The sequence below is a fragment of the Erythrolamprus reginae genome, chromosome 1, assembly GCF_031021105.1.
Source record: "Erythrolamprus reginae isolate rEryReg1 chromosome 1, rEryReg1.hap1, whole genome shotgun sequence".
Taxonomy (NCBI): domain Eukaryota; kingdom Metazoa; phylum Chordata; class Lepidosauria; order Squamata; family Dipsadidae; genus Erythrolamprus; species Erythrolamprus reginae.
Genome location: NC_091950.1, coordinates 201,981,769 through 202,000,006, shown reverse-complemented (window position 1 = coordinate 202,000,006; position 18,238 = coordinate 201,981,769). Strand labels below are relative to the sequence as shown.

Here is an 18,238-nt window from a genome sequence, read left to right as displayed (position 1 = left end):
CCTGGATAGTTCAGTGGATTTCAAGCTGGCTGAAGCATAGACATCAGAGAGTTATTGTTAATGGCGAGTATTCTGAGCAGAGACAGGTTACAAGCGGTGTGCCACAAGGGTCTGTTCTGGGTCCTATTCTTTTTAACATGTTTGTGAGTGACATAGGGGAAGGTTTGGTAGGGAAGGTTTGCCTATTTGCCGATGACTCTAAAGTGTGCAATAGGGTTGATATTCCTGGAGGGGTCTGTAATATGGTAAATGATTTAGCGTTACTAGGTAAATGGTCAAAGCAATGGAAACTGCAGTTTAATGTTTCCAAATGTAAAATAATGCACTTGGGGAAAAGGAATCCTCAATCTGAGTATTGCATTGGCAGTTCTGTGTTAGCAAAAACTTCAGAAGAGAAGGATTTAGGGGTAGTGATTTCTGACAGTCTCAAAATGGGTGAGCAGTGTGGTCGGGCGGTAGGAAAGGCAAGTAGGATGCTTGGCTGCATAGCTAGAGGTATAACAAGCAGGAAGAGGGAGATTGTGATCCCCTTATATAGAGTGCTGGTGAGACCACATTTGGAGTACTGTGTTCAGTTCTGGAGACCTCACCTACAAAAAGATATTGACAAAATTGAACGGGTCCAAAGACGGGCTACAAGAATGGTGGAAGGTCTTAAGTATAAAACGTATCAGGAAAGACTTAATGAACTCAATCTGTATAGTCTGGAAGACAGAAGGAAAAGGGGGGACATGATCGAAACATTTAAATATGTTAAAGGGTTAAATAAGGTTCAGGAGGGAAGTGTTTTTAATAGGAAAGTGAACACAAGAACAAGGGGACACAATCTGAAGTTAGTTGGGGGAAAGATCAAAGGCAACATGAGAAAATATTATTTTACTGAAAGAGTAGTAGATCCTTGGAACAAACTTCCAGCAGACGTGGTTGGTAAATCCACAGTAACCGAATTTAAACATGCCTGGGATAAACATATATCCATTGTAAGATAAAATACAGGAAATAGTATAAGGGCAGACTAGATGGACCATGAGGTCTTTTTCTGCCGTCAGTCTTCTATGTTTCTATATTTTATGATTTTCATTATTTAAATGTTTGCAGCACCCACAGACCTCGCCTGCTGTTTCTAGTGTATATAAATTCATCTGCCCTTGTTTGTTAGGTGTATCAGTGGAAGGCATATATCCAGTGTTATTGACATTAGATATCACAGTATTTAGTAGATTTGGTTCCTGGTGTTGACTCTGAGCAATTTCTGCTTTCTTCCTAATTTCTTATTCTCTTCTCTGATCTTTCCTCCAGTTATTTTATTCAATCTGCATTTTGTTAAAAGCTCCCAGCTATCTATTACTGGGAATCTGCGTAATGTGTTTGTAGTGGCAGGCACTTAGTTCATTTTCCAATACAAACCAACCCTAGCCTGGGCTGATAGAGCAGAGGAACAGATATATAGATGGAGGCAGGATGAGATATTTTCATTTTCTAACACAAATTTCTGTTGCTTTAATTACTGCTTCACATTACCTGTATTTTTATTCGTAAGACAGCATGACTAGATTGAAACCACTAAGAATCTTCTCATAAGGGAGTTCCAGGCCTGGGATGAAAAACCAACTGTCATTTTTAGATAAATTGGACTGAGTAAGGCAACAGATTGTATGCGTTCCACACAAAGACACCTTCCTGTGTTTCACACTTTTCCAACACTGGATTCTTTAAGAATCTTTAGAATAGCTTGCGCCCGGTAGTGGGTTGCTACCACACCATAGCTTCAGTAGCGAAAATGGAGCTGTGTGCGCATCTCCGCAACTCCAGCGTGCATGTCTGAGTGAGATTTTGCTTCTGTGAATGTGCAGGAAGCAAAAGTTTGCAAGAGTGCATGTGTGTGTGTGAGATTTGGGTGATTTTTTGCTTCTGCTGAAATCTCACGCATCCCTTCACAAAATTTAGTTTCCTGCGCATATGCAGAACAAAATCTCACTGGGGTGCAAATGCGCACGCCAGTCACCCAGGGCTGCGTATGGAGTGCACCATTCGTGGCGGTAAGTAGGAACCTCCACCTGCCTGCGTCTAACAGAAGCAACATTTTGCACCTTTCCCACCGCTATGCACTTACAGCAGGGGTCTCCAAACTTTAAGACTTCAACTCCCAGAATTCCTCAGCCAGCTTTGCTTCAAGACTTGTGAACTTCAACGCCCAGAATTCTTCTGGGAGTTGAAGTCCACATGTCTTTAAAAGTTGCCAAGGTTGGCGACCCCCGATTTACAGCATTTTAATACCGACTCCTAAGATTCTGGGCAGCATATAATAAACCAACATAAAAGCCATTAAAATCCAACCGGCAACTTCCCAGCAAAATCCAATCCGTATGAAACGACTTGGATAAAAATTAAAATGAGGCGAGCGTTTTGTTGGAGGCGAGAAGAAGAGACAGCGTAATAAATAGGATTGCATTGCTCCCGCACCCAAGAGAACAAGAATTCGTTAAAAAAAAACATTAAAAAGTGCAGCGGAGGGGGCGGGAACCAAAGAGGGAGAAGAACACGGAGAAGCCCACCTTTTTTCTTTTTTTGAGCCTGAAAAGAGACGACGGCGTTAAACACCGTTCCCAACTAACACACACACCCACCCGCCGCCTTAACAAAGCGCACGGCGGCTGTTACTTCAGGCGCCCCCCCCCCCCCCCCCCGCCTAGCCTAGCCTAGCCTCTGCCTCTGGCGTGCGCCTGATCCGACCTCTCCGGCGGAGGTGGGGTCAAATTCGGATTCTCCTCCTTCTCCAGACTCAACTAGCCAATCCCGTTTGCCGATGTTTCATTCAACTGGCCAACCCCGTTTGCCGGGGTTCCATTCAACTAGCCAATCCCGTTTGCCGGGGCTTTCATCCTAGCAACGCTCGTCTTCCTTGCCTTCCCTCCCGCTTTGTTCAAACAGTTGCAGGCAGCACGGTGGGAGAATGGCTGGGTTGGGCGATCGGTTGTTTTTGCAACGCCTGGGACGGTCTCTGGCATTGCTCCTGGGGCAAGTGTTCGCCATGGGGCTCATCCAGGCCGCGAGGGTTGACGGAGCCCTGCCTTCATTAGCAGGTAACTCGCTGGAAGCTGCCGCCTGGAATCGGTCCACTAGCCAGCGGGGGCTATTAGAATAGAAACCGCGAACTCGGAGCCCTGCAAGGGAAAGCGGTCGGTTGTCTGACCTTTTCGGATTGCTGCCCCTGATACAGATCGTCTTCAACTTGCAACAGTTCGTTTGGTGACCGCTCGAAGATTCATCGGCCCTGGAAAAAGTGACCTATGATCTCCCCCCCACTTAACGACCGTTGATGTGTCTCCGTGGTCCATGTGATCGAAATTCGGAGGCTAGGCGCCTGATTCATATCATATTTATGGCGGTTGCAGGGTCTTGGGAGTCATGGGATCTCCTTTTGTGACCACCTGACCAGCACAGTCAATGTGGAAACCAGATTCACTTCATCGGCCGTGTTGCTAATTTAAGAGCTGTGGTGATTCATTTAATAGCCATACTGAGAACAATCGTAAAATGTGGCAAACCTCACTTCACAAATTTCTCACTTAACAGCATAAAGATTGGGCTCAGTGGTGGTTCTTAAGTTAAGGGCTACCTGAAATCCGTTACCGCTCTTTCCCCGAAATCTTTGGATGGCATCAGCTTGCCTGACCACTTGCCTGTTGGTTCTTTGGTGCTTCAGGTGGCAGCGCCTAGCAGCATAACAGTGTTCCTGCCCCTCTGTCCCTCTTGGCTGTTTGGGAGGCAAAAGATGCGCTAGGACTGCTTGTCATTTAGTGATTGAAGTTACGACGACACTAAAAATGTCACTTCATTTTTCAAACTTATGACCATTGCAGCATCTCTGTGGTAAATAGGATCAACATTCAGATGCTTGGAGACTGGTTCATATTTAGGATGGTTGCAGTGGATCATGTGATCATTTGCCCTCTTCTGTCAAGCAAAATCAATGGGGAAGCCAGAGTCACTTAATCGTGTTACTAACTTAACAATTGCAGAGATATATTAAACGGTGGCAAGAAAGATTGTAAAATGGGACAAAATTCACTTAATAATTGCCATACTTATACTTTGGGCTCAGTTGTGGTCATAAATCGAAGACTGACTGTACTTGTTAACAACTTTTGCAGATTTATTTATTTATTTATTCATTCAATTTTTTATGCCGCCGTTCTCCTTAGATTCAAGGCGGCTTACAATATGTTAGCAATAGCACTTTTTAACAGCCAGCATATTGCCCCAACAATCCGGGTCCTCATTTTACTCACCTCAGAAGGATGGAAGGCTGAGTCAATCTTGAGCCAGTGATGAGATTTGAACCGCTGACCTGCAGATCTAGCAGTGGCTGTATGAAATTACTGTATAAAATTACTGTATGAAATCTCTGAGTTTGATTTCTTAGAGCAGTATTTCTCAGCCCTAGCAACTTTAATATATGTGGAATTGAACTCTCCAACTTAAGCCAATTTAAGTCTGCACATATCATGTTGGCTGGGGAATTTGGGAAGGTGAAATCCAGACTTCTAACATTGCCATGAATGAGAAATACTAGCTTAGAGTAAAGAAGATAGTATTCTTTAGCTAAGAAAGTTACACTGTCAAATGGTTGCAGATTTATTTATTTATTATTATTTATTATTTAGATTTGTATGCCGCCCCTCTCCGCAGACTCGTGACAACAGTGTTCCCAAATCTATGTGAGTGTACAGGAAGTATTTGGGGTTGCAGTGAGATTGCAAGGGTGGATAAACCAAATCCATCAAATCGTAGAAGGCAGAGCATTCTTCAATGTGGTAGCTTGATTTTGTTTGTGATCACAATTATAATTTTTGGAAAAATGTCTCAATAACTTGCAGTATTAAATAAATAAATAACAGTATTTCATGATGCTGTGGTTAAACTTTTCTATTTTGTATAGATAGGAGCTGTAAACAGTTGGAGGTAATGAAGATAATGCAAGATACAGAATCAACTTGTTTCTGCTACGTTCCAAATGGAGCAATGTACTTACAAAATACTTGGTCAACTATTCAGGTAAAGTCATGCTGTTGATGCACTCATAAATTAAGCGGTTAGGGTTATCTCTCAGCAGCTCTTAGTAATATTGATGCTACTTAGAATTTTACATGTTGCAATTCACCAACATCTAGAGCAGTGGTTCCCAAAGTGGCCCCCTCCCCGGGGAGCTGTGGGATGGCGGGGCGGTAAGAGGCAAGGGAGTAGACGGGGGGGCACTAAGAGGTGCCAGGGGGACAGCAGAAGCCTTGCGCGGAGATGCTGCACAGGAAATCCCCCCCCACCCCCCGATTGTTCTTTCAAAGAGAGTTTCACCAGGATGAAAAGATGGCTGGAAACGGGGTTTGCTTCGGGTTGGGCTTTCTTCGTGAGGGGAGGGGAAACGGGAGCGTGAGATTTAGGAAGCCTGGGTTGGTGGGCAGTTTCTGCAGCGAAGCATCTGATTCATCCCAAAGGGTGAACGTCTTCAATGAACTTCACTCTTGTTTGTATATATCTTGAAGACAGCAAACGTCAGCAGCATTTCCTTACAGGGCTCTTTTCTCCTTCTCTCTGGTCTGGTTTTCAAATATTTTCAAGCAAAGCACTGCTGAGAGAGGGAAGTATCTCTTCTCCCTCCCTCAACAAACATTGCGTGTAGGCATGACGCTTTGCAAAGCTCCTTAATTTGTGGCTGCTGGCTCCCTCCCTTTATATACATACCAACAGGAAGGAAGGAAGGAAGCAAAAGGCAGAAAGGAAAGAAAGAAAGAAATAACTAAAGAAAGAAAGACAGACTTATGACTACAATTGAGCCCAGAATTTTGGTTGCTAAGTAAGAGCGTTGTTTAGTGTGTTTCACCACATTTTACTAGTTGACCACGCCCACCCAGTCACCTGACCACCAAGCCACATCCACCTGTTGGGGTGGGGGGCAGTGAAGATGAGTTTGTAGCACCAAGTGGGCGGTGGACTGAAAAATGTTTGGGAACTACTTTGGGATCTAGAGAGTTACATTCACCATTATTCTAAATAAATCACGTGGTCTTATATAACATCTAAAAGGTGAAGACTCAGTACTATGTGTTTGTTTATTTAGTGATTCATTTTGGGGAGAGCAATGTTGTAATTTTTCAGACAAATATCAGTATTTGCTTCCTGCTTTTTCTTCCACGTGTATGATTGAGTAAATAAACCAGAATAAATCATTTGTGTTATCTAGAACCTAAGTTTTTAGTTTGTAGCTTACAATCAAGGCAAGATATCAAGCCAAGAATTAGAGTATTAATGGCTTCCAAATTCTGCTACCATTTGGATCAACAGATCCAAGTTCAAATGCAATTTATTGTTCACAGGTGGTACTCATCTCACAACCATTTGTTTAGTGACTGTTTGACCATCAGTGAAAAAAGTGACTTAAGGCCGGTTTTCACATGACTGTTGCAGTATCTCCATGGTCACATGATCAGAATTTGAGTGCTTGGCACCTGTGTATTAATATTGCAGTGTCTTGGGCAGAGGTGGGTTCCTATTGCTGCAGTCCAGTGCACCCCTCTGGTAGTGGCCCACCGATTGCAATTTTGGTGCAATGGCTCCAGTGCTGTCTTTGCTGGTCCGTGTGCGCTGCCATCTTTTTTTCCTAATTTTTGGCAATTTTTTTACTCTCTGAGCATGTGCAGAAGGAAAATTGTCCCTTTGCGCATATGAAGACGCAAAATCGCATTGGGGACATGTTCAAGCAAGCATAGTGAGCATGTGCGCATGCCAAACATTACAATGAGCATGACGGTAGGAAAGGGTAAGAGGAACCTGCCCTTGGTCCTGGGATTATGTAATCACCATTGTGACTTTACCAGCTGGCTTCCAATAAGCAAAGTCAAAACTACGTTCACTTAATGACTGTATTATTTACTTAACAGCTGCACTGATTTAACAACTGGAACAGGTCATAAAATGAGGCACAACTCACTCAACAACTGCTTTGCCAGTGGAAATTATGGATTCAGTTGTCATGTTGAGAACTACCCACATTTGTACTAGTTCATTTGTGCAAATAGCTATGGTAGAGCGTGTCAGGATTTCTGACTGATAGTGTATGTAAATATAGGCAAATTTTAATGGTTTAAGAAATCCCATTGTTCTTTATTTCACAATTCCTTTTAGCTTTTGAATATATAATTAATGATTTTTTTAGGTATCCATAAAGAGCGCTGAATTATTTCAAGTGGTGTATATCCCAGATGAACATGAATGCCAAAATTTTGAACATTTCCTCGATTTTTTGAAGTGCCTGATTAGCAATATTTGGCAGCCTAGTGTGTCTAATCAAATGATCATAACAGTGGACCAGTATGTTGGCAAAACATGTTTCATGATCAAACCAACAAATAAAATACTTTTCACTGTGAGCGTACAACAAAAGAGTGAGTAGTATTAAGAAAAATCCATTTATAAAATATTTTTGTATTATTAGAAGTATGTATTTTCAGTACATGTTAAACAGGTTTCGATTTCCCATCTTTTTGCTTTGTTCCAGTGTTGGACAGTAAACTCGTTCTGTTATTTGTTGCTGGTGGATTTCTTTTTCATTTTGCCTATAACCTGAGTAGGTACGTGCTAGCTTTACTGGAGTCTGTCAATTACATGAACTTGCTAATTTTGAAAATAATAATGAACTGCAACTCTGCAAACCTCAGAAATTATGTTGATTTCAGAAAGACTTGAGACAGGCCACCATGAGTAGGGCTGTTCTGTCCTTCCAATTTTTAAAGAGTGTATTTATTTAGACATGCAATATTGTCCAAATCAGTGATCAGTAAGTGTGTTTGAATTAATAAAGGCACATATTAGATGCTTTTTTAATATTAGATTTGTTTACATTGTTACACTGTTTTATTATTGTTGTGAGCTGCCCCGAGTCTTCGGAGAGGGGCGGCATACAAATCTAATAAATTATTATTATTATTATTATTATTATTATTATTATTATTATTTATTATTATTATTATTATTATTATTATTATTATTATTATTATAATATTGAGAAATAAATTGAATGATACCAGTGCTGAGTACAGTATTTGGCCTGGCCATAATATATTTAGCAAACCATGACTGAATTCACCCATCACATTAAGCTATGAATCATGATAAACAAATCAGAAAGACTGGATTTACACACTAAAATAATCTAAAACTGAACCAATCACATAGCTTAATACAAGATATGAATCCAGGCAATATGAGGCAAGGCATTCTCGTGGGATGCTAACTGCAAAATTGAGGGGCCGTGTAAGTGAAGTGAAGTGACTATAGAATTTAAATAAAGCTGTATCTTTGCTTTTCTACTTTCTTGAACTTGTTTCCCGTGTGCAAAAGATTTACAAATATTCATGTGTTTCTCCAAAACAGAAGCAATATCTTCTATTATTGTGCTGGGATAGCATTTGGCATTTTCATACCTCTAGTCTTTCTCGTTTTCATGCTTAAAAGGTTTATTCCTAAGGTAAGTTTATGACCTGTAATATAAAGTAAGACAGTATTTGATACTTCCCCAATGTTAACTGAGCTTTTAGTTTTGTGGGTGAATCAAAAGTTACTGAAGTGGTTTAACCATGGAATAGTAGATGGTCAGTAATTGGTAAAGCAGAATAAAATCTTAACATTACTGCAACTTGGAGTAAGTAGTTTTGAATTCAATGTTTTCTATAGAGACAGTGTCAGCTAGTTATTTATTTTTGGAGAAGATTTCATTAGACTCAAAATCATAAGATAGGTAACAGGGTGGGTAAAGCATTTTGATATTCTTTGTCGCTATAAACATTCAAGAAAACAGTTGAATCCAGATTCTTTTTCTCCACTGGAAGTATTCCTGGAGCAGAATTCAATTTAAAATGTTGCACTGGTAGAAGAAGATAATTGGTCTTTGGGCCTCCTCCTTTCCTGAGGAGATCCCTCGTGCTGCTTCTTCCCATTATTCTAGAGTCTCTCTTGACCCTTCAAAGCATGTTTTCTGTAGATGTAGGGAGCTACAGTAGAAGGAAAGAATTACTGGAATATAATTCAGCAGTTCTTGACACATCTAATTTAATAACTTCTTCATCTTTGGCCATAAAACGGAAGAGTTGACTTTACCTTCCATGTCAGTGAAACACAAATTTTACTTTTCTAGTGATATACAGTACCAAGAAATGCCAGTTCTTAAAATGCTGTGTTAAAAATACCATGTTTGTCCAGTGTTCTGCTTGGTTTTGTTCCTTGTAAATTTAGACCCCAGGTCATAATTTAATTGCTTTTTGAAGCTCTATTAAGTTTTTATCAAGCACAAATGTAAGGGCTTCCCACCCATAGGCTGTATTTGTATTTGTAAGAAATCCTCCCCAGTGGCCATTAGATGTTCATCAAAGAAAAGGTATGTGCTGTTCCCGTAGTGGTGTAACCGTACATTCAATGTTTGTACTAATTGTGGTGAAAATATGTACCTTTGGGACAAGAGGTATATTTGGCTTTTTGCGATAAGAACTTTTTGACTTTTAAATTCCAAAATGACATTCTCATTAGGTTTGTCTAATTGTGAACTCTTCAATCTAGATTTGTTTCTGCTTGATTTGGATGGTTTCACTAAACTCCACTTTCATATATCTCTATAAACAAATATGCATCCTAATCAAATGTTCTTTTGCATCCTAATCAAATTATTCTTTTCTTTTCCCTTCTTTTAAGCTAAGTACCTTCTGGATTTTAATGAGTGGATCCTGGTTCTCTTCTCTGTATATGTTCTATGTTTCAAGAGAAAAACTGAAATGGATGTGGAACAATTCTACATATTATATACTGGGTATGAGAAATAATAATAACATAAAAGAGTTTGAAAAAAAGCTCCTTTTGTAGTTATAACTCTCTTCAGTCCTAAAATGGAAAGCTTGTCAAATGAAGTACATTATCACCCAAAAGTTGCAGATCTAGACAAACTATATGCTCATTAGGCCTATCTAATGCAGGTGGTCCTCAACTTACAACCATTACTTTAATGACCGTTCAAAGTGACAGCGTCACTGAAAAAGTACCTTAGGATTGTTTTTTACACTTGTACCATCTCCTTAGTCACATGATAAAAATTTGGCAACTGGCATACATTTATGACGGTTGCGTATCCTGAGGCCATGTAATCACCATTTGTAACCAATCCAGCCAGCTTTCACCAAGCAAAGTCAATAGGGGGAAGCCTGACTGGATGATTCACTTAATAACTGCAATTATTCACTTAACAATTGCGACAAAAAAGTCATAAAATGGGACAAAATTCAATTAACAACTGCCTTGCTTAGCAATGGAAATTTTAAGCTATGGTTGTAAGTCAAGGACTACCTGTATACTTGCAAGTTGTCATAGTCCTATATTTATTCTATTTTTTCACTGATATATTTTATTCCTTTTTCTTCTATTCTTTCTTATATATATTTTACTATGAATATATCCTTTATAGCCTTCATTATATATTTACTATATGTATACCCAATATAACTCTCATTGTGCAATAGACAAAATCAATCAATCAATAAAATAGTTGTAGTCTTAGTTATATTTGAATGACAGAAAGACCATCTGAAAACTTTCAAAAACAGAGATTTTATGCTCTCCTCCACCCTGGCTCTGGGATTCATCAGCCTTTCATTGTAAAAAAAAGTTCCCCATACTTTGGATGGGAAAGGTGACAGTTCAGATAGAGATAAGGGTGAAATGCTCCTGGTTCGCTTGTGCCTGTCGGTCGTCGGAGAGCCGGTCGCAAAGGGAGCGCGAGGCTCCGCTCACCTGGATGGACGCCACCATTTGGGTTCTTTTACCCTCTGCGCATGCATATAATTCTTTGTGTATGCGCAGAGGATAAAAGAATCCAAATGGTAGCGTCTGGGCAGGTGGGCGGTGCCTCGTGCTCCCTTCCAGACCGGCTCTCCAATGACTGACAGGCACAAGCCAACCAGGAGCATTTCATTCCTGGATAGAGACCTCTGTCTGCAAAATATGCTGTCCAGAGGCTTCAAGAGCATCTGGAATTATGCAAAAGTGATACAAATGTTTTTTTTGTAATACCCTTTAATAAAAATGATTAAATCGTCACTTAGTGTTCAAACATTGCTGATTGTGTTAGTTTACAGCACGAAACCAGGATTTATTATTTTTTATGCTGGCTCATAATGCTAAACAAATGGGTGAACTCACATAGCCATTTGCTAGATTGACTTTATGTGGGAACTAAATAACTGAGTAAGAAATGTCAGGCCTGCCTCGGTTCAGAGCCCAAGAAAGAAAACCCCTGACTCTACTGAGGTAGAGAAGAGGTACTTTTAATGAGTTTGAAATGATAGTGGTGAAAGCAAGACAAGATCCTATTCAAAAGGTGCGAAAGTTACAGGTTGAAAGTTTCCCCAAATCCCTCCCTCCCCAGGGTCCCAGCCTGAATGTTCAATTCACCTCCCACATAATGTCATGCGAAGGGCATCTTCAGATATTTCACCCATCTGGAGTTCTAGGATGGTTGGCCTTGACTCTTGTGTAAACAACTCCGCAGCATAGTCATTCTTGAGAGCAAACCTCCCTTTTAGTTCACATGGGTCTTCACCACACCAGCTCACTCCCCAAGCCCAAATGCCATGTCTCCCCCTCCCTTGTTACTATGGCAGCCGATAGCAAATGTGCATCAAGGGAGAATCCCATGCTAGAGATTCAGCTGACAAATGTGCTTGTTCAATCTCTGCCATATAGCTGCAATTATGCAAACTCCTGCTTTAAGGTCCTCTTTAACAAATACAACCATAACTGAGCTCCAAATTATGGTGTCATTGCAGTCGTAAATTAAGACATAAAAGTGACCAAATCTGATTATTTTGATATTTTCTGCCACAAACCGGAAGTTAACACTGAGAGCCAGCAAAAAAGGAACAAATCATGATCACATGACAGGGATACTAAAAAATGTAGATTTTATTGTAGATTTCTAATGTGTTTTTGCATACATTTGCTGTAAGCCACCCTTGGTCTCAGGAGAAGGGCGGCATAGAAATCGAATAAATAAATAAATTAAAATAAATGAATGAATGAATAATAGCATGAAGGGGAGCCGGTTACCAAGTGCAGAAAATGTGACCAAAGGGAAGGGGTGCAACTATTTTAACTTCGCAGTAAGTTGTACGTAATTCCGGAGAGATCCATTGTAACTTTGATCAAAAAGCAACCAGTTGTATGCCACCCCGGAATCTTCAGAGAAGGGCAGCATACAAGTCTAATAAATAATGATAATACAGTAGTTGTAACTTGAGGACTACCAGTATTATGAGAGGCATATTTATCTCTCAGTAAATATTTATGATACTTATGAAATATTTTACATATTTATGAACGTTTATTTATTTATTTATTCTATTTTTATGCCGCCCTTCTCCTTAGACTCAGGGCGGCTTACAACATGTTAGCAATAGCACTTGTTAACAGAGCCAGCATATTGCCCCCACAATCTGGGTCCTCATTTTACCCACCTCGGAAGGATGGAAGGCTGAGTCAACCTTGAGCCGGTGATGAGATTTGAACCGCTGACCTTCAGATCTATAGTCAGCTTCAGTGGCCTGCAGTACAGCGCTCTACCTGCTGCGCCACCCAGGCTCAGCAGGTAGAGTGATGTTGAACCTTTTTTCCCTCGGGTGCCAAAAGAGTGTGGGCGTGCGCTATCGCGCATATGTGAGTGCCCACACCCATAATTCAATGCTTGGAGAGGGCGAAAACAGCTTCCCCCACTCCCCCAGAGGTCCTCTAGAGGCCAGAAATGGTCTGTTTCCCAACTTCTAGTGGGCCCAGTAGGCTTGTGTTTCACTCTCCCCAGGCACCAAAGGCTTACCTGGAGCCCGGGGAGGATAAAAATGCCCTCACCATTCTCTTGGAGGCTCTCTGGAAGCCAAAAATGCCCCCCCAAAGCCAAAAATCAGCTGGCCAGCACACACAGGGTAACAGTTCACGTGCCAGCAGATATGGCTCTGCGTGCCACCTGTGGCACCTGTGCCATAGGTTCGCCATCATTGGTATATAGTATACAATATCACTCTTTTTTTAACTGGAATCTTGATCAGAACATTTTTAAAAAGCTCTTTCCATGAGTATTATTTTAAATGATACAATTGGAAAATGAGTACATTCTACCCTTTATTCGTATTAATCAATATTAATATGCCCAGAAAATGCTGGGCAGATAAATTTCCAGAGTAAGCAGCCTATGTTCCTTCAGATGGATGTACTTGGTGTAACTAAGGTGCTATTATGCTATGAAAAGTATCCCACTAACAATAGGGGGAAAAAATCAGGAGTGGAAAGAATTGACTTCCAGTTTATTCAAATATCCCTCCCAGAAGCAAAATGTTACTTAACACGATTTAGCTGTGAATGAACGGTTAAGTTGCAAGCCGAAAATGAAGTAAATGTATCTCTTTTAAAACCAATTGATATTTCATGGCTATATGTGTTTTATTTTTCAGGGTATAGTTTATCAGTTGGATTGATTTCTTTTGCTATTTGCAAGAAGCATGGGCCACCTGGCAGTGAGAAAAGTATGAACCTCTTGATGTGGATGTTGCAGCTGAAAGGCCTGGTCTTAATTTATTTTGGCATTGCAATCCCCCGGGTTGCCTATGCAGTCATAGTTGCTATGCTCTGTACAAAATTTCTGCATTATCCTCTTCGAGCATCGTGCCACATTAGCAAGTTAGTAACCTTTCACTTATTAAATCAAAACGGTATTCTTACCAAACTAGCTGAAGCAACTGTTATTGTATAATGTAGTCCGACGTTTCAGGCAGGTTTATACTGTCAATGAAAACCGTACATTTGTTTGTTTGTTTGTTTGTTTGTTTATTTAATTTATTCATTCCTTATGTTCTGTTTTCTCTGTGCCTAATACTGTATGTAGTAGAGCTTGCACAGTGCCAGAATATCCTAGAATTCGCTTGTTTTTGTCCCCATTCAGCTGGAGTCATTCAGCGCAAGGCTGTTGGCCCAAGTTTAAACTGAGTAGCATCACCATGTATAGAGAACAACTTGTCTTTGAAAATGTAATTTTTGGCATTGGTGCCTTTTTTGTAAAAGTTATTGACCTAGTGGATTATGACTTTTTTTTTTGAGAAAAGGCTTATATCACTGTACAAATAAATTACAAGTGCCTTCAACAGGTACAGCTGTTCACCCATTAAATTGTCCAAGATACCTACAGTATATGTTAAGGCTTTTAGCAATAAACTCAGGAACCTGGGGAGAAAAAAATATTTTAGCATTTTGAATTCTAACAATAACTGTGCTTGGAATCTCATTAAAGGGCTGCAGAACTGTTTGGGTAGAAAATTGGCATCTTGTCAAGAACTCAAGTTCGGCTGTGCTTGGAGCAGCTTTAAGAAGGAGATCTGATCTCCAAGGTGGCAAGGTTAGAAGGTCACTTCTTACCTTTCCCTATTGCAAAGTGGTGCAACACAATCCTCTTTATATGTCTGCTCAGAAAGAATCATTGGTATTTACTTAGGAGCAAACATCATAGCTAATAAATTCAAACTGCTTTGAATGTAACTCTTTGGTCATTTTAACTTGGTAGGGATTTTCCATTTAGTATAATGCAGTCAAGAGCAATAGTCTGCCTGTCATATTCTAGATATTCCTTTTAAAAATGTATTCCATACTCTTTGGGTTTTAAATCCATAGTGCAATCTTTGCAGTGTGTTAAGGAATTGCCTAATAGATTTCCACCCTGTTAAAGCATTACCCAACATTACCACTATATCTGATGTTGACTTATGAGTTACCGTATCAGTAGCAAAACTTGCATCAGCATATGCCGTTAACACTAGTTCATTTCTTGGCTCTACATTCACTTGTTTATATTGCCAACCCAACTGTTTGTACATACTACTAACACAGTGCCCTCCCTTTTCCCCTGGTTTAGAAAAGCTGCTCAATATTTCCACCCAGAAAAATTAAAACCTCGTTATCTGACAGAAGATGAATACCGGGAACAAGGAGAAAGAGAGACCGTGAAGGCCCTGGAGGACCTGCGCCTTTTCTGTAGGAATCCGACTTTCCCTTCCTGGGTGGCTGTGGTCAAACTGCAATCTCCACAAAAGTAGGAGCATTTGTTTTCTTTTCCATATCTCAAAGCTTCATTTGTGGTTTTAAAATAGCAAAACAATGTCGGTTGGCGGGACCTAGGGGAAGAGCCTTCTCTGTGGGAGCCCCGGCCCTCTGGAATCAACTCCCCACAGAGATACGCACTGTCCCCTCCCTCCTTGCCTTCCGAAAGAGCTTAAAAACTCATCTTTGCCGCCAGGCTTGGGACTCTTAGACCTTCCTCTGACCACTGAAAGCCTTAAGTATGATTGCTGAATGTTTGGTTAATAAGTTAATTTTTTAGGTTAATCTCTTTCTAATTGTTTTTAATATTGTAGTACTAATTGGATTATATTACTGTTCTTTTTTTATATATGCTGTGAGCCGCCCCAAGTCCTCGGAGAGGGGCGGCATACAAATCCAAATAAATGAATAAATAAAGATAAATAAATAAAAGCTTATTGTCCATTGAGGCTGCACTTCCACAGAAGTCCTCTCTGGCGGGCTACATTTGATGCCTTTGTGGATGAGATTTAAACATGGATTTGTTACTATGTACTGTTTTTATTATTGTTGTGAGCTGCCCCGAGTTTGCGGAGAGGGGCGGCATATAAATCCAATAAATCTAATCTAAATCTAATCTAAGGTGGGGTTGGGCCGGTATTTTTTTGTCCTTACACCTCTCCTTTTCTTCATTACTTCTAAGTGTTTGTTGCCTTGCTTCCTTCTGCTTAGCGATCCCTCTTTCTCCTTTCTCCAGGTTTGCAAACTTTGTTCTAGGTTCCCCTCATGTAACTGCTGAAGAAACGGCAGCCCATGAGGCACAGTATGGCATCGGAGGAGCCCTCCTGGAGGAACAGATTTTCCACTCAGAGACCCAGGCAGAACCAGAGCCCCCAAATGCTTCTCTTGAAGTGGAGGAGAGAAACAAAGAAGAGGGACGGAGACGATTACAACCAAACATCCGGCATTTCCACAGTAGAACATTTCTTTGAGCTGCTGCCCAAGTCAGCAAAACAAGTGCAATAACATGCTTTTTTGAACTGTAGAGGGCAGTCGAGACATTTTGAAGGATTTACCAGGACTCCATTAATTTCCAGGAAGCAGTCAAGTTTACAAACCAGTCATGATTAGAGTTATGTAAGGAGGGAATCTAGGCACATCTGAACAATACTGGATTGACTCGACACCTGTGCTTAGAGGAACCACTTGCTGAAGATTTGATGAGGCAGCTTGTGGCAGGCTGAAGCAGGGAATTCCTCTCAGTGGTTCTGCCAATTTACAAGGCTTACATTACAGCAGTCTTTTTATTTTTTGGCTTGATCGTGGTTTCTAAGTTTGCACATTAACCTATGGTGTGTTTAACTCTCGTTTGCTGAGTTCAAGCAAACATGTTAAGCCATAACTTTTGGGAATGCACTACTTGTGTGGTTTCTTCCCCAAACCCCACAAACCTTAACCTTAGATTGTCTACTGTCGACCTCTCCCCATTTCTAGAGGTCTGTAAGGGACGTGCATAAGCGTATCACTGTGCCTACCGTCCCTGTCCTACTGTTTTTTTATCGTTACTTTTTACTTAAGTTATGCTTATACAAACTACTTATATCCTATACATGTTTGACAAATAAATAAATACAAACACAAATCACGTTGCTTGGGACCAAAGACCCAATGAAGACAACTAATGTTGGGAAAATGAGCTGTGAAGTTGAAGTTACTGGCGATTAACCATTTTATGGTAATTATTCTCTCCAGTAGTTGTGTTGTTTTAGCATAATTTGCATATAAAACTGAACTTCGGTTGCCACAGAGCATTCATCTTTAGAAGAACCAAGAGAAACTAGGAGCAGCAATGGAAGCAAAGGAAATAATAGGTACCTTGCGCACAATTCCAAAACATCTGGAGCACCATAGGAATGGACAAAATCACTATCAGTCAATTGTAAAAGCAGCTTTACTTGAAATGGCTCACATCCTGTGACGGTACCTTTTAACACCATCAAATATCATCTGCCTATCCAAAGTCCTTGGAAAGGACTTAATAGATGGATAAAAATGCCAAATCCAGTCTAAATGTCTGGCAGAGGGTGTGACAAATAAAAATACAATTTATTAAATTATATGCCGTCCAACTCAAAGTGACTCGGGCTAGTAGCACAAGTGGGACAGAACTAGTGTTTTGCTCCTATGTACATGGAACCCTAAATCCCAAAACATTTCTAATCCACAAGAGGGATTTGCATTTCTCCCACGTTTCTGCAGATTGCAAGATCTTTTGATCATTTATTTGTTGTTTGACTTTTTGTTGACTGTTTTTAATGACTAATTGTTTGACTTTTTGTTGACTAATTGTTTTTAAAATTATTATTATATACTTTGATGTTTCTTTCTGTAAGTCATGTGGTGTCACTATGGAGTCAGGCAGCCTTGAAACTAAAATATATAAATAAATGTATGAAAGGCTTAGAAGCATAACTGTAAGGAAAGACAGTTGCTTTTGTGCCAACCATCTGATTTAGGATGGAGATCTAAAGCTTTGTTTTTGTAGAAATTTCAAAGAAGCTTGATTTTTCATTTGAGACAGCAGGCCACGAAAAGAATTGCGTAATTGTAGGTTACAAGGACTCTGATTTTCATTGAATTGCATCCTGACTCCTTTGGGCTAGGTAGGCATGCTGTGTTTTCATAGCAGTTTATGATTTGGGACACAAACTGTAAAGTCTCTAGTCCTCAAATTGAAGCATTTCATATAGAAGAATGTGATTTAGCATGTCCTTAGGAACATGGAAAGAGAACCAAGGAGCTCTTGTTTTTTAATTATTCTCTAATTTAATTACTCTTCATATTAGTCTAGCGTACAAGACTTGACGTTTGCTGTAATGTACTCATGAGCTCTCTGATTAAGCTATCCAACTGGCTTTTGTGAAGATTTTAAAAAATGGAGAGGCCATCCATTTTTATTTGATTTGTGTGTTGATTGATGCATTGCTGACAAAATTACTGTGGAGTAATTAGAGAACTGCTTGGATTTTGTAAATCCCAACCTGTTTTTAGTATTCACTTTCAAATAAAATGAGGCACTGTAAAT

At 40.1% G+C, this 18,238-nt stretch overlaps 1 protein-coding gene across 3 annotated transcripts; it reads left to right on the top strand.

Moving 5' to 3' along the window:
• The first annotated feature begins 2,906 nt into the window (after positions 1-2,906).
• Positions 2,907-18,238, top strand: NEMP2 (nuclear envelope integral membrane protein 2). 3 transcript variants are annotated; one of them, XM_070731949.1, is made up of 10 exons: positions 2,907-3,083; positions 4,668-4,721; positions 4,943-5,058; positions 7,214-7,442; positions 7,556-7,628; positions 8,431-8,524; positions 9,742-9,856; positions 13,539-13,764; positions 14,990-15,166; positions 15,911-18,238. In XM_070731949.1, the coding sequence occupies exons 1-10, from the start codon at positions 2,954-2,956 to the stop codon at positions 16,143-16,145; spliced, it is 1,449 nt and encodes a 482-aa protein (XP_070588050.1). In that variant the 5' UTR covers positions 2,907-2,953; the 3' UTR covers positions 16,146-18,238. The 3 variants fall into 3 exon arrangements, with proteins under 3 accessions (XP_070588050.1, XP_070588051.1, XP_070588052.1); XM_070731950.1 differs by lacking the exon at positions 4,668-4,721; XM_070731951.1 differs by lacking the exon at positions 15,911-18,238 and having other exon boundaries at positions 14,990-15,170.

What these genes read in the sequence shown, in the direction of transcription:
- NEMP2 (XM_070731949.1), top strand. Translation starts at nt 2,954, where the DNA reads ATGGCTGGGTTGGGCGATCGGTTGTTTTTGCAACGCCTGGGACGGTCT. An exon ending in AGCCCTGCCTTCATTAGCAG is followed by an intron (nt 3,084 to 4,667) that starts GTAACTCGCTGG and finishes TTTATTATTTAG; the next exon opens with ATTTGTATGCCGCCCCTCTC. An exon ending in GCATCGTGCCACATTAGCAA is followed by an intron (nt 13,765 to 14,989) that starts GTTAGTAACCTT and finishes CCCCTGGTTTAG; the next exon opens with AAAAGCTGCTCAATATTTCC.